The 26,524-nt window shown below is 43.5% G+C and overlaps 1 protein-coding gene and 1 pseudogene across 2 annotated transcripts in view; both read right to left on the bottom strand.

Annotated features, from left to right (window-relative positions):
• Positions 1-1,332: 1,332 nt before the first annotated feature.
• Positions 1,333-26,524, bottom strand: part of rps6ka3b (ribosomal protein S6 kinase, polypeptide 3b) — a 68,576-nt gene continuing 43,384 nt past the window's right edge. For both annotated transcript variants that reach the window (XM_039616973.1, XM_031726835.2), the window contains 20 exons: positions 21,323-21,439; positions 20,847-20,928; positions 19,552-19,632; positions 19,356-19,435; positions 18,885-18,991; positions 17,441-17,478; positions 17,160-17,302; positions 14,474-14,544; positions 13,880-13,968; positions 12,998-13,062; positions 12,791-12,893; positions 12,562-12,671; positions 11,891-12,016; positions 10,693-10,782; positions 9,295-9,453; positions 8,605-8,766; positions 6,751-6,827; positions 6,194-6,311; positions 5,928-6,068; positions 1,333-5,702 (listed from right to left, as the gene is read on the bottom strand). In XM_039616973.1, coding sequence (XP_039472907.1) covers positions 5,580-5,702; positions 5,928-6,068; positions 6,194-6,311; positions 6,751-6,827; positions 8,605-8,766; positions 9,295-9,453; positions 10,693-10,782; positions 11,891-12,016; positions 12,562-12,671; positions 12,791-12,893; positions 12,998-13,062; positions 13,880-13,968; positions 14,474-14,544; positions 17,160-17,302; positions 17,441-17,478; positions 18,885-18,991; positions 19,356-19,435; positions 19,552-19,632; positions 20,847-20,928; positions 21,323-21,439 — 2,082 coding nt within the window. In that variant the 3' untranslated portion in view covers positions 1,333-5,579. The remainder of the gene's footprint in view (positions 5,703-5,927; positions 6,069-6,193; positions 6,312-6,750; positions 6,828-8,604; positions 8,767-9,294; positions 9,454-10,692; positions 10,783-11,890; positions 12,017-12,561; positions 12,672-12,790; positions 12,894-12,997; positions 13,063-13,879; positions 13,969-14,473; positions 14,545-17,159; positions 17,303-17,440; positions 17,479-18,884; positions 18,992-19,355; positions 19,436-19,551; positions 19,633-20,846; positions 20,929-21,322; positions 21,440-26,524) is intronic.
• LOC116310166 lies at positions 7,618-7,717 on the bottom strand (annotated as a pseudogene).

Genomic DNA, 26,524 nt, shown 5'->3' with positions numbered 1-26,524 from the left:
GTGTCGAGTCCATACCAGCTCTGACAGCTGCAGGTGGATGCTGCATCAACTATGGACCCCTGGACCTGCCACCATCAGCACCATCATCATCACAGACTGCATAAAACTCACACTGGACTTGAGGCACCTTGGCTTCTACTCTCTTCCAGGCTCTAGATAATGGGTGTCAAACATAAGGCCCAGGGGCCAGAATCCGCCTGGTAAAGACCCCGGTAGAGCCCAGTGGACAGCTTTGGAAAATGTGAAGGATGTTGTAAAGTTTTGGAGTTTCAAATGTCGTGTATAAGCTTATTTTAAGACTTCCCCCATGGCCACGCTTACTACACATAGTCATTTAGTAGCAGATAAACAATTAAATGTCATAAAAGTTCAATTTTTTCACTTTCTACTTAAGAAATTTCAGTTTAAAATAAGTTAAAACAAATATTAATAAAACCCTTGTTAACAAATACATCCTGTTTTATAGTTACAGGACTATAATTAAGGTCCGAGCACCAGATTTTTATTTTATTTTAAACATGTATTTCCTGCAGTTTAATCCCAAAGAGTCGTGCTGACAGATTTCTTCACCATGTAGAGAAACTGATGCGTAGCGCTGAGACTGGACGTCTTAAGATAAAGACTCACAGAAAGAAGAGTTTCACTGGTTGCCCTCCGGTGGCCCACAGTGTTATGAGTTTGACATCCCTGCTCTGGGAGCTTCATCTTATTAATGATACGCAAAATTCACTTTCATCTGAAGACAGGACTTTGGACCTGCGAGCAACAGTTGAGTTGAGTTCTTGGCTCATGAGCGGTTTGACATCAGGACTGCGACGGCTGTGCATGGTGGCGACGTTGTCTGCAGTCCACTCCATCTGAAGCTTTGAACTGTGAGGTGGGCAGAACGATCCGAACATCCATGGTATCGATACCACACACACTGGAATCAGCATCAGATCCATACTTTGCTTCTGTCCTCTAAGTTCAGTATGCAGCCCCCTGAATTGTGTTAAATAAAGTAAAAAGTAAAAAATATTCCTCAAACATACACTATTATTATCCTACAGCACATTGAACCAACAGGAGCTGACCCAGCTGCTTCACAGGCACATTTACATTCCAGGTCTGCAATAAACTAACAGGCGCTTTTTGCTGTGTTAAAGTAAAAATCACACTGATTTAATGCTCATTAAAATGTGTTACCAGGGATCAGCTATGTTATTATGTTTTCAAATTTAAATTCAAGTGTCCAGAGTCTCTGCTGTCAGTTGTAACAACGTGAAAGCGAGAACATTTTTTTTTAGACAGAAATGAGGTAACAGCTTCAGGCAGACCAAAGCACGACACTCGTTTGACTGATTATTGTTTTTATTGTTTTTAATAGAAAGTCCAGCTCTCGCCGCAGGTACAAAAACTGAGAGCTGGCGTAGCAGCAGGGCTGACTGCGTCTCCGACAGGATCAAATCAGAGAAGGAGAGGAAGAGGAGTGAGGATGAAGAGAGAAGAAAGAAAGCTATACCTCTGGTCATAAAGAGGGGAAACAAAATCAGCGTTTCATGTTTCATCATCCCAGAGCTGTACATGGATAGACGAGGAAGAGATCAACACTTACATATATATATATTCAATAATTATATATAAAACATAAAGAAAATCTGCATTTCATCCCTTTATTCTCACAGACACTCAGACGACCACAGAGAGGAAGCAGTTTCTAATCATTAACCCGCAGAAGCAAGAAGCTCAGTGACTGTGGAAGATCATCTCCACCAGGAAAAGATGAACACGGACAAACACCACAGAGTAAAAATGTCTCGCTGAGTTAAAAATATCAGATGTCATAACTGAGAGTCAAAGTTCATTTCAAAGATTTGTGTTTGAGTTCAAAATAAGCCATTTAATAAAAAATGACTTTTTAATCTAAGATGAATCCAAATGTGTATTTTAAAAACAACTTATCTTATAATTTGATTTGTTATTTGAGAATGTGTCGTACTTATCTCTCATCTCGTACTTGTTTTAATCTCAACTAGTATTTTATGTTTTGAAAAATGGAATTTGGCTTTAAATTGAACTTTTTATTCACATTTTCCACTTTTGTTTTTCAAAATCTGACTTTACCTTTTAATATTTCACATTTTAATCTCATATTTAATCTCTAAAGCCTAAAATGGTGTGTTGAAACTTTGTCTCACTATTATTTTTTATAAAATTTGGACTCCTTATATCATAATTTCATCTTTAACATGTGACTCTGCAGTTTAAAAAGCTGTTTAATGTCGCATTCCAGCATTTTGATCTAAACAGTCTGACTTAATTAGGGACAATTTATTTCTAAATTTACAGTTTCTGTTTTAAAACTTTTTCTCTTAATTTAGAATTTTTTAATTGGAACCTCAATCTGAACATAAATGATTTACACCATTAAGAGACTTGAACATGAATTTTTTCAAGTGTCTTTTTGTTTTCGTTCTTCTGCTGGTGGAAAACGAGCTGGCACAGTCTGAGTCCCGCGCTTGTTGCTTTATGTGACGATCACTTGTTTGCAGCAGAGGCACACACAGAGAGGACGGAACATGACGGCCCTGAATGACGAACACTGTGGACACGAGGAAGCTTTGGAGGAATTTAACAGGCCGTAACAACGTCTGGCAGCGACGTCGGCGCTCGTATCAATCCAGGATGTAAAATCAGTGAGCTGTGACGATGAATGAAGGATTTGAAGTCCAATATTGACACAATTAATCAGATATTTGTTCTTGAAAGTGTTTCATTCGGGCCTAACCCCAAACACCTTCAGTTTAACGAGATATTAAATGGAGAAAAGACGGACACGTTTGTATTTTAGTGGCTAGAACTGATTCTTTTCACAAAGATCGTCCACAATTTTCAGTGAACTAATGCTTTCACTGATTTCTCCACCACTGCACCTCCGACTGCACGCCCAGCGTGGTTTGCGGGTAGTTTCGACTCCTGCTGGAATGTTTTGAAAAGTGTTTTTTTTTCTCAGATTTTTAAAGGGTTTGCTGACACAAACACAGGAAACGCACCACACGCCAGCTCACCTGGCAGAAACAGCGCCACAGCAGTCGAGACAGAAGAGTTTGACTCCAAAGAACACGTTGAAAAATAAATGTAAGACATCAGCAAAGACAAAAACAAGGATTCAGGTTTTGGAGCTGAACTCTTTTCCATATCAGGTCTGATAAACACCTCCCCGTGCCCCGCTCGCCTTCTTCCACTCACACTTGTGTGCTTTGTTTTTAATATTTGTATGTACACCCCCTCCTCGTGGACGTATAAAAATGCATTGTCTTGATTCATAGAAACCTGAGTTGCTCGACATGTTCTGTATTTACAGTTCTGCTGCACGTACGGAGGAGATCAGCGGGCTCATACAGACGCCGCGTGACCGTCGGCGAGGAACGCCTTTTTCACCTGTCAGCCTCATTTACAGGCAGGCAACACATCCTTTTAGTTTGTGTTTGTGAAGGAAGAAGGAGAAAACTCAGAGTTAAAGCTGCTTCTGTGGCCTCTTCTTCTGCTTTAAATTTACTGGCACATCCTAAAGCTGCACAAGAGAAGCCAGAGCGGAGCTTTAAATCAGAGGTGCTCGGCCCTGCTCCACAAACACCTGATTTTACTGATGTTTCAGGGTTTTATCAGCAGCTCATTTGTTAGTAAGCAGTCTGATCACGCTCAGAAGTTCAGATAAAGTTAATTATTTGGATATTTTACATTATTATTTAAGCTTTAGTGCTAAAATTTGAAATACCAGCTGCTGATAGGCTCAAGCTTTGCCTCCAGTCTCCTGAGGAAGAGGAGTGAGCACCTCTGTCTTCGATTCTCATGCCCTTCATCACATTAAGATCTTTAAAAACCAGATTGAAGAGTAACATAACAGGACAATAGTGTTAAATATAAGACCAGAGTGTCCAGGAGAAGTTATACTGATGGTAAAAACTACTCTGGGAGGAGTGTTTCAGAAGGACACCCTTCCTGTGGCCACCAGGGGGCAGCAAAAGATCAACATGTGCAGCTTAAAATTGATGCTGGACAAAAAAAATACTGTTAAAAAGACAGAGTGGGCTCTTTTCTGCTCCAAGTGTTGTTTCCACACTTGTATCACTCCTCCGTGATTTCCTGGATCTCTGTTTGTTTGTTCAAAGAATAAATCCGATCACGTTTTTCTTGCTGTCAACAAATCCCAACAAACAGCGAGTGATTCTAGCATCTTATCGTGGGATTTACAGGCAGTAAGAAAAAATATGTGGAGGTGTCGTTAAGTTTGCTGGATGATTGAAAGAGCCCACCGTCAAACACTCTGGACTAGAACACGGCTCAGATGTTTGTTCTTTGCTTTGTTTTTGCACATTAAAGATAAAATACTGGATAGCGGGTCTCTCTTTGTCCGACAAAAGTGATCCTCAAAACAACACGGGGCTGCAGACTGTTGCAGCGTGTTACTGAAGGTTAAATAAAATCTATTTCATTTACTTTTCTTAAAGAAATGGCAGATTTATGAGAAAAACGTTTGTGCCACTGTGTGTGACGTGATTACAGAGGGTGGATATGCATTATGTTTGTGTGTGGCGCCACACGGAGCCAACAAAAGTGGAACATTTAATGAAATGTTCCACTTTTGTTTTTCAAAATGTGGATTTTTTTCGGATTAATTGGCGAGGTGTTTTCTTTTTTTCTGGTAAATTTGCCATTTTTTTCTTACTAATTTTCACATTTTTTCCTCATATAATTATTTATTTATTTTTCTAATCAATTTGCAAAATTCTTTTTCAGGTAAAATTGGAATTTTTCCATCAACATTTGCTGTTTCATTTCTCTTAATTTTGTCATTTTCTATTCATAAATTTAGGACTTTAAGCTAAAAAGACTTTTCCTCCCGTTCGATTTTATTAAATGTTTGACCTTCAGTGACCCCAACACGCTGCTTTAGCTTTTTGGATTTTAAAATCATTTTGAGGCTGAGGCTGCTCCGCTCGTCGGGCTGAATGTTAATCGGTGATTCCCACCGTCTGTCCTTTTCTGCAGACGCCGTCATCTCTCAGGCTACTTGAGGTTTAAATGCAGGATCTACAGCTACGCAGAACCATGACCACAGTATGATAACAAAGACTCTAGCTCTTTAAATGCATACCTTACATTACTTTGTTCCTATGATTTCCCCCGTCTGGAGTAAATAAATACAGTACTTTTATCTTCCTGACACGCACTCGCCCTCTGGGTCTGCGAGCTAGCGCTGATTGTCCAAAGCAAAAAGAGAAAAGAAACGTAGGGCTCGCCCTTTAAGGTTTTCTTTACAGCTGAGTCCGGCTGCTGAACAGTGATGCTAAAGCTGAGACTCTACGGTAAGACAGCAGAAGAGATCCAGTCAGAAGAGCCCGCAAAGGTGAAGGAGAGATCGAGGAGGGAGGGGGGCGGCCTCTGTGCTCCTATTTGGCGTTAGCGGTTCCCAGGTCCATCAGTAGTCTGTCCCGCCGGACCGAAGTGAGGGAGAGGGAAGGTCCGGCGGAGGTCAGATCGAGGTCAGAGTTGACGGGAGGAGGAAGAAAAGATGGGGGTGAAGGAGAAAGAGGAGGTCACAGAGCGGTGGAAGTGATCTTCTTCAACCCCCGCCGCTGGGCCAGAGTGGAGCAGCCCACCGGCTCTAGGACCGGGGGGACATTCCTGTTAAGGGCAGAGTAGGTGGCCGCCATCGCACCCTGTAGGAGGAGCCAGAATACAAATCGATTAATCAATCAACCACTGATGGATGATGGAGAGATGGATGTATGGCTGTATGGGTGGATGGTTGAACAGATTAATGGATGGATGGATGGATGGATGGATGGATGGTTGGATGTATGGATGTATGGGTGGATGGTTGAACAGATTAATGGATGGATGGATGGATGGTTGGATAGATGGATGGATGGATGGATGGTTACCTTGACGAGGTGTGGTGCGTCCTGTCTGTTGAGGGTGTATTTGGGTAGCTGGTCTCTGTGCGTCACCCACGGGTGTCTGAGGACCTGCCCTGCTGTCAGCCGCTGGTGGGGGTCGACGTGCAGCATCTTAGACACCAGGTCCTAAAGGGTCAGAGGTTACAAATGAACTCCGGGTCACCATGGCAATCACAGAGAGAAGGTGAGCGGTTCACTTCAAGAGGAGCTACTTTTCTGTGTGTTTGTTAGGAAATAGTCGGTGTCCCCACCTTAGCTTCAGTTGAGACAGAGTTCCAGTATCCTCCGCTGAGCGAGAACTTCCCGCTGCCGATCCGAGCCAAAATCTCCTCCGGGGTGTCCTCTGGACCGTTAGCAAATGGAGTGAAACTGGAAGGACAGAGCAAAGGACATGATGATATGCAGAAAGTGTAAGACCTGCAAACATCTAGAACAGGCACCAAAACTACAAAATAACAGGCATTAATTTCACACAGACAGTGTAAACACATCAAAATAATTTAAATGTGAGATCATCACTTGTTGCCTTGATGACATTTGTTTCATAAGGAATTTTATTTTGCCTTCTCAGTGAGTCCTTCAGATTGACTCGAGAGCCTCTCATCAGGAAACACCACCAGCTCACCATCAACCAGCTACGGTTAGCAAACCGCCTGATAACCATTAACCATCAGTGTAGGCGTTTCTTTTACTTTTTGTAACAAAGAAGCATCTTTGACAAACTGATGTCAGGTAAAGAAAAAGTAAGAAGCTGTGATGTTAAATTAAGTTTCTTAGAAGCGATGAGTAAAGTCTCTGTGGCTGTTACCCTGTTAGCATCGTGTAGAGCAGGACTCCGAGACTCCAGATGTCGCAGGCTGCGTCATAACCCTGCTTCTTCAACACCTGCCAGGAACAGAAAACACCAGTTTCAAGCAAAAGTAACTTCCTGCCTTCTCCTTTCTCTGCAACAAAAAGAGCGTCAACACCTTCCAAATGATCAAGATTACACCTCTCACACATATATTTATATTCCCTACACTTGGCAGCTGTATCATCAGGGCTGTCTGAGCATGCTTTGTCTTTGAAAGACTGTTTGGTTCAGGCTTAGTTACACAACGATGACGCACAGGTGCAAACAGGTGCAGACAGCAAAAGAAAACAGTAAGAAATCACTTTTAAGTGTTTATATGGAGAGTCATGTAAAAAAAAAGGAATCTATTTGATCTCATTAAAAAGATTTTTATGGAGCAGGAAGCTAGCTAACAAATATTTTATACATTATGGATCTGTTGTCATGTGATGTCCAGACTTTAAAAAAGAACTTCTTGAACCACAAAACAACCTGAGTATTTTGAATTCAGAGCCTGATTTTGGTAAATTTCCAGGCACTGTACTTTAACAAAATCCAAGAGAATTTGTCAGATTGACATCTTCTCCTCCTCGCTTAACCCGACGACCTTTTTGAAGCTAAATTGTGAAGCACTTGAGTTTTTGTTCATGGTGAATTACAATGTTTCTCTACAGCAGAAGAAGTTTACCCAAAACTTTACATGCGTGACGAGAGTCCAGGCACCTACGTGCCAATACTGACTGAGAGACACAGCGCCATCAGGTGGCAACAGGAAATCAGCATTTTGCAGCATTTGTATTGTCCATCAGTATTTTGATGACTGAATGTCAGTATTTCAGCTTTAATCATAGAGTTTGACTGTTGCGTCTCATCCTTGTGGAGGTGCTGTGCTAATCTTCTCTGTGTTGTCTCTGATTTTGTGTCCCTGCTTGTCAAATCAAGCAGAAACTGAAGAAACCTCTTACAGGAGAGATGAAACGCCTCAACAAGGAGACCCAGACAGACACGGACGGGGGAGATCCTCCTCCCGGGATGAAGAGGAGTAACAGGTGTGTCATTATTCAGATACTTATGGACCTGAATGTACAGCACCATGATGTGTAATTAGTTCCGACCTTAAGACATCCACACACACACACACACACACACACACACACACACTGTGTTTAGACACAGTGAACACTCGGTAAAAAGAAAAAGCTTAAGATGAGATTAATTATAGCTATCATGGATTCTTTAGTCCACAATAGTCATGCAGGAGAACTCTGAGACTGTAACAGCTCTGAGAGAAACAAGCAACAATAGATTGGCTGGTATTATTTACCTGTGATTATTCCACAGGTAAACAGCATCAGGGTTAGTTTGCATGTATCAGCAGATAAGCTGATAAATCTTTACAGAGATTTTCTACGAGTTGAACAGTGTCAGCAGAAACAGTCGATAGTTTTTGAACACTTGTTGTTCAGCTTTTAAAGGACAACAGCTGACTGTGATGAAGACGCAGGAGTGTCAAAACATTAGTCTGTTCACACAACTGAAGGCTGTGAATTAATCAGTGTGCTCCGGTCCCTTCTGTCCTCGAGCTGAGGGGACCTGACGGAGCTGCACTTTGATGGGAGACTTGACTTTTCTTTTGTTCAATGTTTGTTTTAAATGTATTAAATGACAAAATATGGAAAGGAATTCTGAACCTCATGAAACTGAAAGTTTAAGTAAAAAGGTGTTAAAACTGTTCAGGTCAGTGCATAATGTCCTACAGACCACGCACGATGATGACAGGAAATAAAACATAATGGTGAAAAAATAAAGGAAGCAGGAACCCCGACGTACCTCAGGGGCGACGAAGTTGGCGGTGTAACACGGCGTCATGAGCAGGCCGTTCTCCGCTCTCAGCTGCTTGGCGAAGCCAAAGTCGCAGATCCTGATGGACTCTGCGTTCCCGCTCTCGTCCACGTACAGGATGTTACTGGGCTTCAGGTCTCTGTGCACCACCTGTAAACCCAGCAGGGCGACAGAGTCACGGAGGTCGACTACAGCAGGTTTTTTCTCTCTTGACCTCGAACGTACGTCTGCTGGATCAGAGCTATTTTACATCATGTCAAATTTGTCTAACGTAGTAAACATTTATTATTTTACTGGCATTCTTTATTCGTACTTTTTCATTGTTGCATGATATAAAAATGGGCTTATTTCATGTTTAAATCAGTTTCTTCTGTCAATATTCGTTTGTTGTGGAGTGGACACTGCATGCTCATATGTTAGCAGCTTGTCACAGCCTGCTTTATCCTCCTTTTCAGCTCTAACGGGGCTTTAATTTACTGAATTAACATCATTTTATATTACATGAGACTTGAAAGTCCCTAAACTCATAAAGATCATTTTTAATTTGATACAGCGGAGAGGAGGCTCTCATCTATCACAGCCAAACGCCAGCACGTCTCCACAGAAAGACGAGCTCGAACATTTTGTGTCCATCTCTTTGTTTTACTGCTGCTCTTAAAGGCCTCTGGAGAAACGCACCCCTTGCACGTGCAGGTACTCCACGGTCTTGGTGATGGTGTAGAGAACAGCGCTGGCTTCCCGCTCGGAGAAAAACTTCTGACGGAGGATTTTGTCCAGCAGCTCGCCTCCCTTCATCAGCTCCGTCACCAGGAACACCGACCGGCCGTCGTCATACACCTACGACACGAAAATAAACCAACCCACACGTAAATCAGCAGCGATTTAGTCACAGAAATCGCCTGTGAATTTATTTATTCAGCTCTTAAAATTAAAGCAACAAATTTGTGGAACTAGACGTTTATAAGTGCCTCCAACATCTGCTGCAGAATCACCAGCATGCAGGTGTTCAGTCTCTAAGCTCTGGTTCAAGTGGAAACCATCAATTTAGATGAAACCATCATTAGTTACTGGATCAAATGCAAGCGGGGGCATTTTCACCCAGCAGCTGCAGCATCATCAGGACGATATTTTTAACTCTAATTAGCAGTGAGTCACAGAAAAAATGAAATCATTAGCATCACAGCATGCAAATTATTATTTTTATTTGTCCGACAGCAACGTGGAAAAGCTCGCCAGATATTCAGGTCGAGCCCAGAGGTGGGAAAGTGACCCTGGATGAGTCACACGGCAGCTTCACTCCATATTAACACAGGCTGAGGGTGATTTTCACAATAAGACTTTAAAGTTAAAGGAGCATTCTGTAATTAACCTGTGCAAATTTAACCAAAATGTTCACCACCAGGGGGCAGGTGACTCACTGCTCCACCTTCTGGCATTGCACAAAATTACAGCCCAGCCTAGATTCATTACAGCTGTTTCTTCACAGCTGTTGTTTGCGTAAAGAAATCCTGCGAGGTTTCAAACTATTCTTGAACACAGGAGGACACACTGAGCACCTTTAAATCATCGATGGTGTCACGATAACAACAACACTGATGGTTTGTGTTCCTATAACTCAGAGGTTCCCAAAGTGTGGGGCCCGCTCCCTAGGGGGGGCGCAGAGCCATTGCAGGGGGGGCGCGGTATGAAAAGAAAAAAAAAAAGAGCGCTTGGACACTGTGGACAGGTTTTTGACGGGGCTCCCACACAAACGCAAAGCAGGAGATGAAGCATCGCCAAATATGTTTCCAAACCAACTTCCTTCCAAACCATTTTTCTTGTAAAACAAAGGGGGGCCCAGCAAAAAAAAGTTAGGGAACCACTGCTGTAACTGATGTGATGCTCAAATGTTGGCGTAGACACGGTTCTTTAAGTATGACATAATACATTTATAAATACGTCAGGATACCTTTGGGCTTGATGGAGGAGCTGCACGTTAAATAATGTTACATAAGAAAATAACCATGAGGCTGAAGAGGCTGGTTAAGTTTAGCAGCAGATTTAGAGCAATTAAAAACTCTGCTGGGAGTGACTCACGTCTTTGAGGGTGATGATGTTGGGGTGCTGCCCGTATCTCAGCAGGATCTCCACCTCCTCCGTCGGGTCTCTCTTGGACTTGTTGATAATCTGCCACAGAGACAGTGCTTTGAATATAAAGTGTTTTTATTGAAAGCATTTTAAAGTTTAAGACCTTTTACATCCCACACACTGAAACAAAGTTCTGACAGGATTGTGGAGTCCTGTCAAAAACTAAGGACACTGAGGAAAGGAAATAAGAGAGGAAGCAGCAGGCAGGTGCTCGATCATCAGCAATATAAAAGGAGGAACTTTGGCAGTTTTCAGGTGTGTACATGGACTTTTCTACTCTAGTCTCATCAACATCAGATTGGATCATGCGACAGTACGATGATCCCAAGCAGAGCAGCAGATCTACAACAGAAGGGTGTCCAGACAGCTGTGCATACATGAATGTCTGCAAAGCTTAATGAACTGAAGCAGTGCTGCAGAGAAGAGTTCGTTAAATTTCTACACAGTCATGTTTTCTGTCATACAGAAAAATGTGCTTCAAGTTGTTGCTGCTAAAGGTTTTATAAGCCACTGAATTATGGAGTGTACTTAGTTTTTTACAGGACTGGATGACAATGGTTGCTACTTAGATAATGCATCACTTAACATGGCATTAAAACAGAAAAACAGTGTAAATTATGTTAATTTATTCATATTTTTGACAAATATGCACATTATCACCAACAGCAACAGTATTTGAATATCCTGAAATGTCTCCAAACCAGCAGCACAAAAAATCCGAAGCCAACTTTTAGTTTGGAGCTGAGATCTGTTACGTCCTCGTTATTTACTGTCGTTTTTCAAATGAGCAGCATTTGTGTAATTATTGTTCATTTTAAGCTGTTTCAAATAAATTAACTCTGTAAATGTCAAAAATACCGACACAGTAAACTGTGAGCATCAGAGGAGGCAAACGGAACGAAACTAAAATGGATAAGAAAGCTCAACAAACAGGCCGAATCATCTCTCATCCCTCAGAAACTACCGCGTTTCATTCACATGGTCATAGAAATATGAAGAATCGATAAATATCTGCATATCTGTCATAGAAATCTTTCATAACTTCTTAGTACATCATCAGCTTCTTTCTAGAAACCTTCCAAACCTGCCGACACTCTGAGTGTATTAACAACACAAAAGCAGATGTTGGGCTGCTGTGCGCGTTCACCTTGACTGCGTACTCCATGCCGGTTCCTTTGTGTATGCAGCGCTTGCAGATGGAGTAGGAGCCGACTCCGATGTCCTCTTTGATCTCGTAGGCGTCTGCGAACTGGGACGTGCTTCTGTGAAGTTGCTGCACACAAGGAAAAAATGTAAACAGATGTGAGTCCTCATAACTAACGACTCAGGCCTGATTTAGACTCGTGCTCATGCTGTGCGTTAAGCGTTAATTACAAACGGTTTCACCAATCTGCCCCAGGAACCTGCTCACATTAGTGAGTCCTTACATGCTATGATTATTCTTCCTTATATTAGATGATTATTGTTATTTTGACAAATTACAACAACAGCTGCGGGCTGCAGAGATGTGACGTGTAGATGCGTTTCTCAGGAGATTTTGGAAAATGTTCTTGTTTCATTTAAAGCACTTAAAAAACGACTCATCCATGATGTCATCTACTGCCGGTCATAAAGGTACCACATAATCTGCTTTTGGCTGCTTTCTGCCAGAAAGGAAGGAGGTGCAGGAGTGAAACCTCAGGAAAGCAAATGTGTGAATGAAATTTTCCAGGGTGGAGTGTGAAGACAGCCCCCCCCCCGCTGTGCTCTTCGCCTCCGTCCACTGAGGGTTAGCCCAGTTAATTGGATTATTTCTGCCTCTGAGGCGTTTGCCTGTACCTGTACAATAGCGTTGGGTAGTGGTTGCGTCTCCTCCTCCGTTATGGCCACAAAGCTGAACCCTCTGAACAGCTGATGGGCGTTGGCGCTCGGCGGGACCCCCGGCGAGTCTGGTTCACACAGAGAAACAGCTGTTAATGCTCAAAGTGAAGTCGGACTGTAACGGCAATGCAGTTCAGCTCTGCACAGTGTGAAGGGCAGGAGGAGGAGGAGGAGTGACAGCCTGTACCTCTGGGTGTTTTAGCTGTGAACTCTGGATCAAAATAGAAAGTGTCGTCAGGTCGCCCCGCTGCTGGCTTGAAAGGAGGGTGGATTTCTCTGCGGTACAGCTTCTGCAGCGAGAGGAAATATGAGGAACATCAGAAGGAAACACACTCAAAGACGACTCTGTCATCATTAAAGCAGATAAAGTTTTTTCAATAAAGGAGAAACTGACATTCCAGTCGATGGTGCTGAAGAAATGATGCCTCTTGATCTCCTCCACTCCATCCGGCCCAGCTCCTAAAACAAACACCGCACCAACAATGAGCACGATCCTGCTGTAATCACATTTTCACAGGCTGCATTAGACCCGCTGAGACTTTGTTTGGAGGTAATCTCCACAGAAAAACAATAAGCACAAACACCATAAAGGTCTGAATGTTACGCTGTGGGCAGTGTGAATTACACAGCTGTAACAGATGCAGGATGAACCTGTGGCTTCTGGGGGCCCTCGGGTTGTGTTTGGTGCCCTCAGCGATGAAGGCAGCTCGAAACATTAAATATTCCCACCTGCTGCATTGTGATTATTCATTAAGCAGTAGTAAGCATCTTAATCAGCCAATCACATGGCGACAACTAAACAGTGCATTTATGCATGCAGACATGGTCGAGGCGACCTGCTGAAGCTCAAACTGGGCTCAGAATGGGGCTGTGATGTGACTGATAAAAAGACAGCTGGCAGAGCTGGAGGTGCTCAGATTTTATTTATGAGTGACGAGGATGGACAGGATTAGAAATGAGGTTGAGCATTTTGGAGATAGAGTCAGAGAGAGACAAGGCTGAGGTGGTCTGGATGTGTGAAGAGGAGGGACAGCGAATATACTGGACAGAGACGGAGGGCATGCAAAGGGTTGGTGTGACAGAGGAGGAGAGGTCAAAACAGAGAGCTCCCATTTTTGTCATTATTTAATCTGATTGACTGCTTTCATAAATAAACTTAAGAAGAATATTCTAAGAAAATGCTTCCATTGATTGGTGGATAGGAATCTTCAGATATTTGTTAAACCACAAACCCATTTAACACCCTCTCAACGTGCCTCGTGTGTGCAGGTTTTACCTAATCTGTTGCCGGGGTTTCGCTTGAAAAGGTTCCTGAGGAGACTCTGAGCTTCGGAGCTGAGAAACTGCGGCATTCCCAGCTTGGCCCTGCGATAGACACAGAGAGAGGCAGCAGGGGGGATGAAACAGAGAGAGAAACATATCGAATGCTCTGTACTGTGTACCCAGCATCTGAAAGACTAGACAGAAACATGTCGATCTCACACAGGAAGCACACTCAGCACTCTGCAGAGTCTGCTCAGCAGTTTTCCCCCCGGGCGGATATCGAGAGTCAAAAGAGAGCGAGAGAGGAAGAAGGAGGGGTTAATATTTCCTTTAATTCTCACCGACTGCGACATGATTATTTTCTCTCTTTTATGAAGAGCTACCAGCACATTTGCTCATCTCTCTCCTCTGTCCATCCAGTCCTCATCTTCCTCTTCCTCCTCTTCCTCCTGAGTGCTGCACTTGGTCTCCTCTAATAAAAATCCTCCCCTGGGCTGACTCGCCTCTCTTGTACTTTCTCTCTCTCTCTCTGTCTCTTCTCGGATGTACAGGGAGCTCGAATAAAAGCTGCAGGGTGGGGATCAGATAGGAGTGTAAGGTGTCTTACTTGAGGATCATGGTCATCGTCTCTTTCCGGTCTTTTCCTTGAAACGGCAGCGTTCCCGTCAGCATCTCAAACTGTGAGAAAGAACAAGACACCATCACGCTCAGAGGTTTATTATTAATGAGTTTTTAAGACAGATCTGATATAAAAATGTGCAATATGATCAGAAAACAGGAAGCTGAAAGATAGCTTTATACTTGATAGTCCTCAAGTAAGCAAAACAACTCAGTGTGATCAGCATTGTGTGTTTCTGGATTGTTAACGCACGCCATCCCACCTGACTCCATGTTAACGGTTCTGGTAGTGAACATTTTACTGATAAAACAACCAGCATACAGCTCAAAATAAATAATAACCACTGAAAATCAGTTTGATTATGTGCGCCCGTGTCTTTTCGTTAATCAGCCCTCAGCGTGTATAAAGTCATGCCCTCCTCTTTGTCTCATGGTGTGTTCCTGTGAACGCAGCCCTGTGCTATTTACAGCTATTTCTCACCTCTTTGGCCTCAATATCAGCAAAAAACTCTGTTTCTGCATCCAGTACATATACAGTTAGGTCCATGTTATATTTGGACACTGGTTTTTTTACCTGTTTATTGAAACTTACAGTTTTATTATGAACATGAGTATAATGTGTATAATGACTCTCAGCTTTCATTTGAGAGTATCCACATTCAAACTGGATGAAGGTTTAGGAGTTTCAACTCCTTAACATGTGCTGCCCTCTTTTTAAAAGGAGCCAAAAGTAATTGGACACTTCACTCTATTTCATGGGCAGGTGTGGGTAACTCCTTTGTAATGTCATTATCAATTTAGCAGGTAAAAGGCCTGGAGTTGATCTGAGGTGGTTCTTGCATTTGGAAGATTTTGCTATGAACAGGCAACATGTGGTCAAGCCATCCTTAAGCTGCGAAGGCAGAAAAAACTAATCAGAGAAATTGCTACAATATCAAAATCTACAAAGAAAGAAAGCACTGAGGAACTGGTGAACGCAAAAAGACCTGGTGGTGAACAGTGGTGGATGATCGCAGAATCATTTCCATGGTGAAGAGAAAGACCTTCACAACAGCCAACCCAGTGAACGACACTCTCCAGGATGCAGGCTTATGGATATCCAAGTCTACCATGAAGAGGTTCACTGACAGGTGCAAGCCACTCACAAGCCTCAAGAACACAAAGGCTAGATTGTACCTTCTACTAGCATACCACATCATCTGCACTGTGAAGGCTCTCGCGTGCATGGCTGCCAGTGTCACTGGTGTTCATTGATGATGTGACACAGGACAGAAGAACGAATGCTGATGTGTTCAGAGACATACTGTCTGCTCACATCCAGGAAACCCAGCATCACCCAGCGACGTCCATGAGTCCAACACTTCAGGCTGTCATTACCAGCAAAGGGTTTTTAACCAAGTATTAGAAATGAACATTTTGTTTTCAGTTCTTTGATTTGTCCAATTACTTTTGAGCCCTGAAATGAAGGAAGTCCGTGATAAATTCGTTAGTTCCTCATGTTTTATTCAATCTTCTTTTCAGCCCACTGAATTCAAGCTGGAAGTCTGAACTTTAACTGAGTGGTTTAATTAAAAATTCACTGTAGTAAAGTACAGAACCAAAGTTAGAAAAAAATCGTCTCTTTACAAATATCTATGGAAATATGAATGTATCTACCCGACCGAGCTGACCTCATCTATTAGCCGATATTTTGGTATCGACATTTATAATGGCATATAATAAATAAATGACAATTAAAGACGTAAAGAAGAGAGCGGAGAAACATCCTTCAGCCATCTTGTGAGTGTTGTGGTGCGTAGTCTGTCCACCAGGGGGAACTCTGCAGCTTCCCTGCCACAAACTACAAACATCTGACCCGAGCAGAGTCGGGCAGAGCGTCTCCAAACTTGCTCGTTGGCTTGTTAAAGCTGTGAACTATCGTTCGATATGTCACTATAGTAAATAACCAAGTATCGGTCTTAAATATCTTATCAGTTCTAAACTCGCTGTGTTTTATACTTCAGCTGCGTGTTGTAACCGAAAGAAAAGAAGCAGCAGAAACGAGTTTCCACTGTGGGGTGTCTGGGTTAGGGTTAGAGACTGGGTGAGGAGCTCAGACATCCAGAGGGAGGGAGGGAGGGAGGGAGGACGTCGTCACTACTCCTTCATGTCAAAAAGTCCCAGCTGAGGTGGTTTGGGCATCTGATAAGGATGCCTTCTGGACGGCTTCCTTTGGAGGTTTTTCAAGCTTGCCTAACTGAGAGGAGGCCCCAAAGCAGACCCAGACATGCCAGAGAGAACAAATCTCTCAGCTGGCTTTGAAACGCCTCAGTGTCCCTCTGAGAAGAGCTGGGAAAAGCAGCCACGGAGCAGGAGCTCTGGGCTTCTCTGCTGTGACTGATAAGTGGCAGAAAACAGATGGATGGATGTTTACCTCCTCATAAATGTCGGGGCTTTTGAGCTGTACTAACGCAGCAAATTTAAATGTAATTTGTTACTTTTTGTGCAACAATGTTTACCTGGGAACTACTGAAGACAAAGCTTATTTAAAAATGTTATCAGCTTGCAAACAGCTCCAAATAATTTGAGCTGCCAGGAGAAAACCTCATTACAGCTCACCTGAGACCGCAGGACTGCTGATATGACACAATGAGTGCGATAAGATTTATTGTAATCTGATTATTTAGGACTCTAACCATGAGAACGCCGTATGACCACCAGTCGGCGCTGTGCGTGTGTCCCCGCCTGTTCACCACCTCTGGAGCCATGTACTCCACCGTGCCGCAGAAAGAGTAGGCCTTGTTCTCGTGGTCTATCGACTCCTTGCTGAGGCCGAAGTCTGAGCACACAGACGCACACACATTTAAAAAATCAGTGACAGCTTTACGTGATAAAAACACAGAGAAAGCAGCAGAAAGTATCTGAACACAGCGGCAGGTACACATGAGGAAACAAAAAAAGGTGTAAGGTTACGCACCGGTCAGCTTGATGTGTCCCTCCTCATCGAGCAGGATGCTGAAACAACAGAAGCTTCTGCATTCAGACTGTTTCAAATGCTGCATTACTCAGTGTGATTGTGCACTTACAGCCTTCATGTCATGAGTGAGCTTTCACAGTCAAGTTTGTGGAGACCAGACTTAAAGATTTGTGGGGCAGATAGCAGCTCCCCATAATGGCACGTCATTAAATTATAGCATGGAGACTTGTTTGAAAGCAGGGACGTCAAACTCATTTTACATGGTTTACACACACACAGCCTGCTTTGGACTTCAGTGGGTCGGACCAGTGAAACGCCCCTTCATGTCCGTGTAAAGAAGTTTAATTACACAAGTATTCCCTGAGATTTGTAAACAAGAGCTTTCAACATCATGCCTCAGTTTTTCTACATGATGAAGAAATGCTGTAGTAAATGACAGAAACCTGCCAGCACGACACTTTGGGCTGAAATTGTAAGAAATGAACGTGTACGCTGCAGAGAAGGTAGCTCTGATTTAACAGTTTTTCTTCTTTGTTTTGAACAAACAGTAACAGAGTTACAGTCATGTAAAGAGGCAAGCCTGCCAAGTCTATGGTAAATAAAGGGTTAATGACTCTGGTATGACTGGCCATGCGGGGTGGAGGTCGAAAAGCTGTAAAACTTATGAAACTACAGTTTAAAGTCCAACATTTATGCCCCACTTGCACATTTTTTTCAAAGCCGTCCACTGGGCCTCACTGGAGTCTTTGTTGGGCCGATTCTGGCCCCCGGGCCTTATGTTTGACACCCCTGGTTAAAGGATTATTCCTGCTAACTTTGCACTTTGCCTGACCTCTGCTGTGATGGTTCACCTTCATCACCTCTCTGTTAGACTTCTGTAGCTCTGATGGTCCAGCTCCACTCTCTCTGATTCACAGGTTCAAAGCTCAGCTGCCCGACGAGGTAAACACAAGACGTCGCTCCGGTCTGAGCTCAACTGCACTGCCATTTAAAAGTTTTACTACTTGTGTTTAAAGCCCTGAGTCAGGATCTCCAGCGCCACAGTTTCCTCCAGCTCTCTGAGATCAGCTCTCAGCCTCCCCTAACCGTAAGACCAAAGGTGAGCGGGCGTTTCTGTTATTGCCTCCAAATAACAGAACAGCTCACAGTCTTAAAATCAATTCTATTCTCTCCTTGCATTTCTCTGCCTCCACAGACGGGGCCAACTCCAGTTGTTTTAAATAAGCTTTCTAAATAAAACAGAGTTGACTTGAATGTAAACACAGACATTAGTGGCCTGGAAAAGCCATTTTGCTAACTGCATTAGGGATCTCCATGAGGGAAACCTGGCAGCTGACCTAATCATCCTGCCGGGATGCACGCTGCTTTGTTTACATGCATGAGGCTGTGTGTGTGTGTGTGTGTGTGTGTGTGTGTGTGTGTGTGTGTGTGTGTGTGTGCATACTTCTCAGGTTTGAGGTCTCTGTAAATGATGCCGAGCCCGTGGAGGTGATCGAGGGCCAGAGCGAGCTCTGCCAGGTAGAACTTCACGTCTTCCTCTGTGAACATTACCTGAAACACAGGTGTGTTTTTTTAATTACTGCAGGTCCAGATTTTACCATGTACCTTTAAACAGTACGGGAAAAATGAAAAGCCTGAGTCTTTTCTCCTGTACTTTGCTTTTTTTTAATGATTTCTTATTCGGACTTTTTAGGGTTTAGTTTATTCTATCAGATTTTTTCGGCTCCAGCACACATTCGACCCCGATTTGAATAATTGATTAAGAAAATGGATGGATGGGCTTATTTTTCAGCAGCTGACAGCTCAGCCTATACGGGTGCGGGACCACCGTACACTGATTTAAATAGCGATTAGAAATGCTGGGTACTTTCTATACCCGCTGTTTGTGTTGGTTTAAACTGTGAACTGCTGTTACCTCCTTAGAGAGACGAGTGAAGAGGTCGCCTCCTCGGAGAAAATCCAGGATCAGGTAGAGCTTCCCCTCCGTCTGAAATGCTGGAGGGCGAGAGCGGACTGAGTTAGTATTTAAAAAGCTCCACCGCAGTGCTCAAAGACGAGCTCCGATTGGCCGGTGACTCCTCCTCACAGAGCTCTGCTATTGGCTGACTCACCGTAGTGCAGTTTGACGATGAAGGGATGGTTGACCTCCACCAGGATGTCTCTCTCCATCTTTGTCCTGACCCGGTCACGCACTGGAAACGCACACAGAGCAGAAAACACAAAATCACCAGATTAATCGCGGCCTCCGTTGTTCGGTTTCTGCTTTGGCTGCAAAGGAGGAACTGGGTCACGGAGTGGAGTAGGAAATATGCAGGAAAATATGCAGCAAGACAGAGAAAAATAAGAGAGGGGAAGAGAAATGAGTAAGAAAGAAGAGCAGGCAAAAAGAGGATGCTAAACACAGGAGCATGCTGTGCTTTATTCCAGCAGCAGATGGCGTCTGACTTGAGTCAAAACTCATTTAAAGAATTTATTTCGGCTCTCCCTCTCTCAGCACATCGCTTTAGCTCTTTCTTTGGTTTCATGTCTAAATTTCTGCTCAGTTTGTTCTACACATAAGAAAACTGGACTCTTCCTGTTCGCTTTTTCACAATTAAAGCCATTTACGCATACAACACAGAGCTCTTCCAAATAAGAGAAAACTTTAGTAGACAAGCTGCTGAATAAAAAAAGATGGCTTAAAAAGTTAAAGCCATTTCCAACAGATTAAACTAAATATTTTTGCTATATGAAGCTGATCTTAAACATGTATTTAAATAACTTACATTAGTTTAAAATGGAGCTAAATTAACTTGGAAATGAATAAAATGATGAAAAGTGCTGAGCGCACATTAAAGTTTTTTGGTAAAGCGTTTCGGTGACTTTTCAAGGCACAACTTTTACTTTGAAGGCAAGAGTTGTCTGCAGCTCTCTGAAGGAGCTTTTCCTTCCCACTGTCACCAAGTGTTTGCTTGATTGTTGGAGTTTTTTCTGCACTGTTATATTGTGTTTATCTTACAATACAAGCACCTCGTGGAGACTGTTGCTGTGATTTGATGCTATATAAATAAACTTTGGCTGAATCTTCCATATAAAGTACAGGCAACTGTGCACGTCTGCCAGCAACCAAAGCAAACTTTGCAACCGATCCCATGTTTCAGCGACTGGTGGTTGCCAATCGGTCTCTAGGTGTAAACAGCCAGCGACAAGAACTGTTTAGGTATCTAAGCATATCTGTTCCCTTCATTGCATCTGTATGGGAGTGAATTTACTCATTGCTCTAAAATGCAGTGAATGCAGTTTTATTGCCTTTTGGAGCATTTTGAGACAAAAAGGTGGGCGTGGCCATCTTTTATACAAACAGTCTGTGGTGTTGTTAGGTTGCTGGTTTTGGTGTTTTTAATGGCTCTGCTCTTCAGTTTTCTACCTTTCAGTGTGGCTTTCTTCAACACCTTCATGGCGTACAGCTGACCAGCGTCCGGTCCTGTGATCTTCCTCACCAGAAACACCTACACACACACACACACACACACACACACACAGAAAAAATAATAAATCATCTTTACTGATTAAATGTAAGTGCTGGATGTCATTATGCACACTGTGAGTGCCGTTTGTTTCTGTGTGAGGATGAGAGTTTGTTTGGGTTGCTCCCATCATCCAGGTCACACTCATGAAGATTAACATAAACACACACACACACACTCGGAGCCCAAGCATGAGCTAATTGCTCTTTCATAAAGACGATGATACTGAGTGCGAGAGTGAAGGGCCCTCAGCCTGCCATCGCCATAGCAACTCACTCTCAAACACTGGCATGAGGGAAAGTGGAAGTAAAACTGACACTTTAGCCCCCCGCCCACACACGCAATGATAGGCCTAAGAAAACACACACATACGCACCTTTCCAAACGAGCCCTGTCCCAGGACTTTGCGCAGCTCGAACTGCCGAGGGTCGGCCTTTTCCGACCCTTCCTTCACGTGGTGAGTGATGCTGATCTCCTTAATCGGGACGTCATCCTGAAACACACACACAGATTGAAGCTTCGTTATAATTACTGAGGTCAGTAATTGTTGGCTGTAATTCAAACAGCTCTAAAAATACTCCATTTGTACCAAATAGCAGCCAAAAAGCTGCAAAATGAAAACTGCAGTTCCTCTAGTGGCCACCTGAGGCTCCACCCCGAGTCAGTCTCCATAGACTCTCATGTCTAACTATCTGTCAAAAACTAGTTCATGCATTCATTACTTCCAGGCTGGACTACTGTAATTCATTATTATCAGGATGTCCTAAAAACTCTCTGAGAAGCCTTCAGCTAATCCAAAATGCTGCAGCAAGAGTCCTGACAGGGACTAGAAAGAGAGAGCAGATTTCTCCTGTTTTGGCTTCCCTTCATTGGCTTCCTGTTAAATCCAGAATTGAATTCAAAATCCTGCTCCTCACATACAAGGTCTTAAATAATCAGGCCCCATCTTATCTTAATGACCTTGTAGTACCATATCACCCTATTAGAGCACTTCGCTCTCGCTCTGCAGGCCTACTTGTTGTTCCTAGAGTATTTAAAAGTAGAATGGGAGGCACAGCCTTCAGTTTTCAGGCCCCTCTTCTGTGGAACCAACTTCCAGTTTGGATTCGGGAGACAGACACTATCTCTACTTTCAAGATTAGGCTTAAAACTTTCCTTTTGCTAAAGCATATAGTTAGGGCTGGACCAGGTGACCCTGAATCCTCCCTTAGTTATGCTGCAATAGACGAGGCTGCCGGGATTCCCATGATGCATTGAGTTTTTCCTTTCCAGTCACCTTTCTCACTCACTATGTGTTAATAGACCTCTGCATCGAATCATATCTGTTATTAATCTCTGTCTCTCTTCCACATCATGTCTTTATCCTGTTTTTCTTCTCTCACCCCAACCGGTCGCAGCAGATGGCCCCGCCCCTCCCTGAGCCTGGTTCTGCCGGAGGTTTCTTCCTGTTAAAAGGGAGTTTTTCCTTCCCACTGTCGCCAAAGTGCTTGCTCATAGGGGGTCATATGATTGTTGGGTTTTTCTCTGTATGTATTATTGTAGGGTCTCCCTTACAGTATAAAGCGCCTTGAGGCGACTGTTGTTGTGATTTGGTGCCATATAAATAAAATTGAATTGAATTGAATTGAATTGAATGTTGAAATGTCCAAATTTACAGCAGTGATAAACATGTTTACAGCTGGATAGATTAACTGTTTTGGTCACGATGAGTTATATATAAATCAACTATCTGGACACTGGAGTTGGAGTTGAGGCTGTTTTGACTGCCAGGCATCCCAGCAGAGGCAGCTTTAGGGGACGGTTGTCTGCTCTGCATCACCTCCACTATTCGAGGTCACTAAACCGGGCCTTTCAACTGTTTGGTGCCTTTTGGAGCATTTTTAATGGATCATCTGACGTATAATATGGATTACTGTGCTTTACAGGCCATCCGAGATGTTTATGTTCCAGTTTTGGTAACTGAAGTTCTGCTACTTTAATAGCTTGTTCCGTAGCACGCTTCAGGTTATTGATGGATGTGCAGATGGATGTCCATAAACTTTTCTGGCAGCGTAAAAAGTACTAAAGTAAACATCCATTAATACACGGAGGTGACTTTGCATTTATCCTCTACTCAAAATTCAGCCATTACAGAAGGCAGGAGATCAATTTCTGCACCCACTTTAGCTTTAATAGACCATGATGCATTGCAGCCACTGAGATACAGCACAGAGTGCAGCCTGAGTAAGTTTGTTTGTGTGTGAAAATCATGAAGAAGGCTTATTCTTCTTTTTACTTTTCACAATAAAAGCCTCAGATGTGTTAACAATGTGACTGAATATAACAGCTTTTAATATTAAATAAATACAATTCTTTTGTTCATATATTTGTACTGAACAGAATAACAATGCAGAATCCTTACTGCATTCACAGGAATTAAGAGGGTGAGTAGGAGCCAGGTGCTGCTAATCAAATGCATTGAATAACTGATCACCATCACTGTGAGCAGCTCTATGAAAGCAGGAGTTTGCAGGTCTGAAGCATTCAGATATATTTTGAGAAGACGCTGTTGCTGCCCATCTGGCTGCTAAGGGATGCCTGCTAACAATCTGAAGTCCGTCACTCTACAGTGAGAAGAGGAAAACATTCAAAACACGCTGCGGACGTCCCAGCAAATTCACCCCAAGGACAAGATCATGCAATACTCAGAGAAACTGCAAAAAACTCGAGAGCTGCACGTCAGACTCTACAGATCTCAGTTAAGTGTTAAAGTTCATCCCAGCAGAAAGGCTCTCGTCTCTAAAATGAACATGGCAGCACAGCTGAGGTTTGCAAAGCTGCATCTGAAGAAATCAAAAGACTTGTGGAACAAAGTGGTTTGGACAGACGAGAACAAACACATCATACCAGCTGTCAGCACAGCGGTGGAGGGCTGATGGTTTGGGCTTGTTCTGCAGACACTGAGTTGACCGTGAACTCCACTGAACTCTATTCTGAAGTCAAATGTGAGGCCACGTGTCTCACAGCTAAAGCTTGAGGAGAATGAGGACGGCAGCAAATCTACGACAGCAGGGCCCAGTCAAAGTCCAGACCTCAACTCGACTGAAATGCTGCGGTGGGACTTTAAGACAGCTGTGAATAAACAAGTGTTCACAAACTTCACTGAACTGTGGGCCAAAATTCCTCCACAACAATGTGCGAGGTTGACAAAGTCACACAGAAAATGATTACTTCAAGTTGTTGCCACTAAAGGCGGTTCAACTGTGGGCTGTGCTCAGTTTTCACACACCACTTCTGGACTTTAGCTCTATTTTTAAATCATTTAAATAACTTTACAAGCTGTTAACGACCAGATGATGTTTTTGTATTATGTCCTGATACATGAAACCTGAGATTTGAAAGAGGATGCACTTCCTCTTTCTCATGACTGCATATGCGAACCACTTGTGGTAATGTGCTCGGTCGCCTCCATAACAGCCTCTTTCAAACCCCGTCTGAGCCAATTTTCTACACTTTACTTACTTCTGATCAAACACTGACATCCTGAGAGCCCGCCGCCTGTCCTTGGTTCATTCAAACACATCCAGGAAACACCCCTGTGCAGCAGCACCAATCAGGCACTGACAGAGCTCGTGTCTCTGCTACGCTGACACGTATCAGTGGAACAAGTTCTGACTTGTTTTTTCTGAGTTTCATTTTGAAAGGATTTCTGTGAAAAGAAGGGTCGGGGGAGTAAAAAACACAACAGCTCCCATCAGAGTTCCCTTTCGTCCAGGCTCCTTCACATCTCCCTGAATCACAGAACTGGTTGAGCAGGCTTCCCGAGCGTTCGTCACCCTCGCAGCAGGACATCACAACACACACACAGACACACAGAGTTGTCATGGAGCCACCCCCGATACCTGCTTCCCGCTGTAGCTGGCTGACTAACGTTGCCTCACTGCGCGTCTGTTTGTACTCAGCGCCATCATCCATCCTTCAGCCTTCGTCTCTTCCTGAAGAGCCCGCCCCTCCTCGGGATACTCATGCAGTAAACCGGACAACAGGTAAACAATCCCACCCCGCATTTCCAACCTCTTTCCACTTTCCCATCATCCTCCCTGCTCTGCTCTGTGCTCCATCCTCTTTATTTCCACCCACCTCCCTCCCGCTCCTCATACCTGCAGCTCCCAGGTGGGTGACCTGCTCGCTGCGGGGTGTCCCAGTGCATTATGGATCCTGTAGTCCCGACTCCGGATCAGGCTCTGTGGCGCTAACATTGCTCTCGAGCATCGATTGCGAGGCGGCAGGATGGAGCCGGTGCCGGCTTCTGCTCGTCCCTGACACTTCCTCCTCTGCCTCTCCCTCTCTGCGCCTACCTCTCTCTCCCTCTGAGAAATCCTCGCCTCGCTCCCTCCCTACTTTCCTCCCTCGTTCCCTCCGATTCTCTCGCCTTTTCTATCTTTATTTGAACCGTTCTCACCTCTCCTCCCCGGATCGCACCTCTCCCTCTCTCCTCTCTGCCTTTTTCTCATTGGAAAGTCACACGCTGGAGTCGGGACGGACGTGTAATAGATGTGGAAAAAGTAATCAGATACTCTACTTGAGTAAAAGTACCACAGAAGATGTGATACTGTCTCTCACTGATGACTTTAGAGATCACTTCAGTGCCTGAAATGTGTCCAAAACAAGTAATGAAAAATAGCAAGTACTAAAGCTGCCAGTGAGCCTCAGCTTGGATATTTTTCTATGAATAAAATGTATTGAAAATGCTTCTTTCAAACACATCAAAGGTTTAATCATTAAAGAGGACATGGGCCTGGACAGCAGCACATAAAGCTATGGAGTGACTCCTTAAATGATGCATAAAAACATAAGTTACTGCCTCACGTAAAGCCCGACTCTTTGCCAGGCTTAATCTTTCGGTTTTCTCCCTGGACAGCGACCTTCACGCTCGCCGTCACTCGTGAGTCACTTAAACACCGCTTTTCATGGCTAATCCTCGTTAGTCAGAGGCTCTCGCCGTCTGTTTTTCAACACGTGGTTGTGTAAACAGTGAATCTTTTTGAGGACGACCAGCACGCCTTCCAGCGCTGGTATTAAAACTCTTCCTGCACACAGAAACCACCGCTGCAGCGGCTGATGCGCTCGCATCCTCTGCCATCTTTATGATTTCTTTGGGGCTCTTATTTAACAGGAAGCTGTGGTTCACTGTGCACTCACCTTTATTTACACTGACATTATTTTATTTGCATAACTCTATGGCTCAAACTTGATATGAGGCATAAAATCACAGCTGATTAGCGCTTACAACAGTTATGTTTTATGGTCAAATACACACATTTGGTTACAATCACGACCCAAAGTGTTTTTTGTTGATTTTTAGCCAAACAATCATCTTTTCTTGATCCTAAACAAGCGGCTGTGAGACAAACAGGATATAAATTACTCCATCCCAACTTTTTTACTTCTATCACTGCTTCAAAGCTTAAACTCACTCCCTGCCTGACTGTGGCTTTAGCTCAGCTTCTTTCTTACGTTCATATTTCCAGATTAATAACAATTAAACTTCAAGTTTCCTAAAAGTATAAGTAAGTATCTTTTTTATCATAACCATGTC

The sequence above is a fragment of the Oreochromis aureus genome, linkage group 9, assembly GCF_013358895.1.
Source record: "Oreochromis aureus strain Israel breed Guangdong linkage group 9, ZZ_aureus, whole genome shotgun sequence".
NCBI classification, from domain to species: Eukaryota; Metazoa; Chordata; class Actinopteri; order Cichliformes; family Cichlidae; genus Oreochromis; species Oreochromis aureus.
Note: the sequence above shows the minus strand (reverse complement) of the source record. Positions and strands in the feature narration are given on the sequence as shown.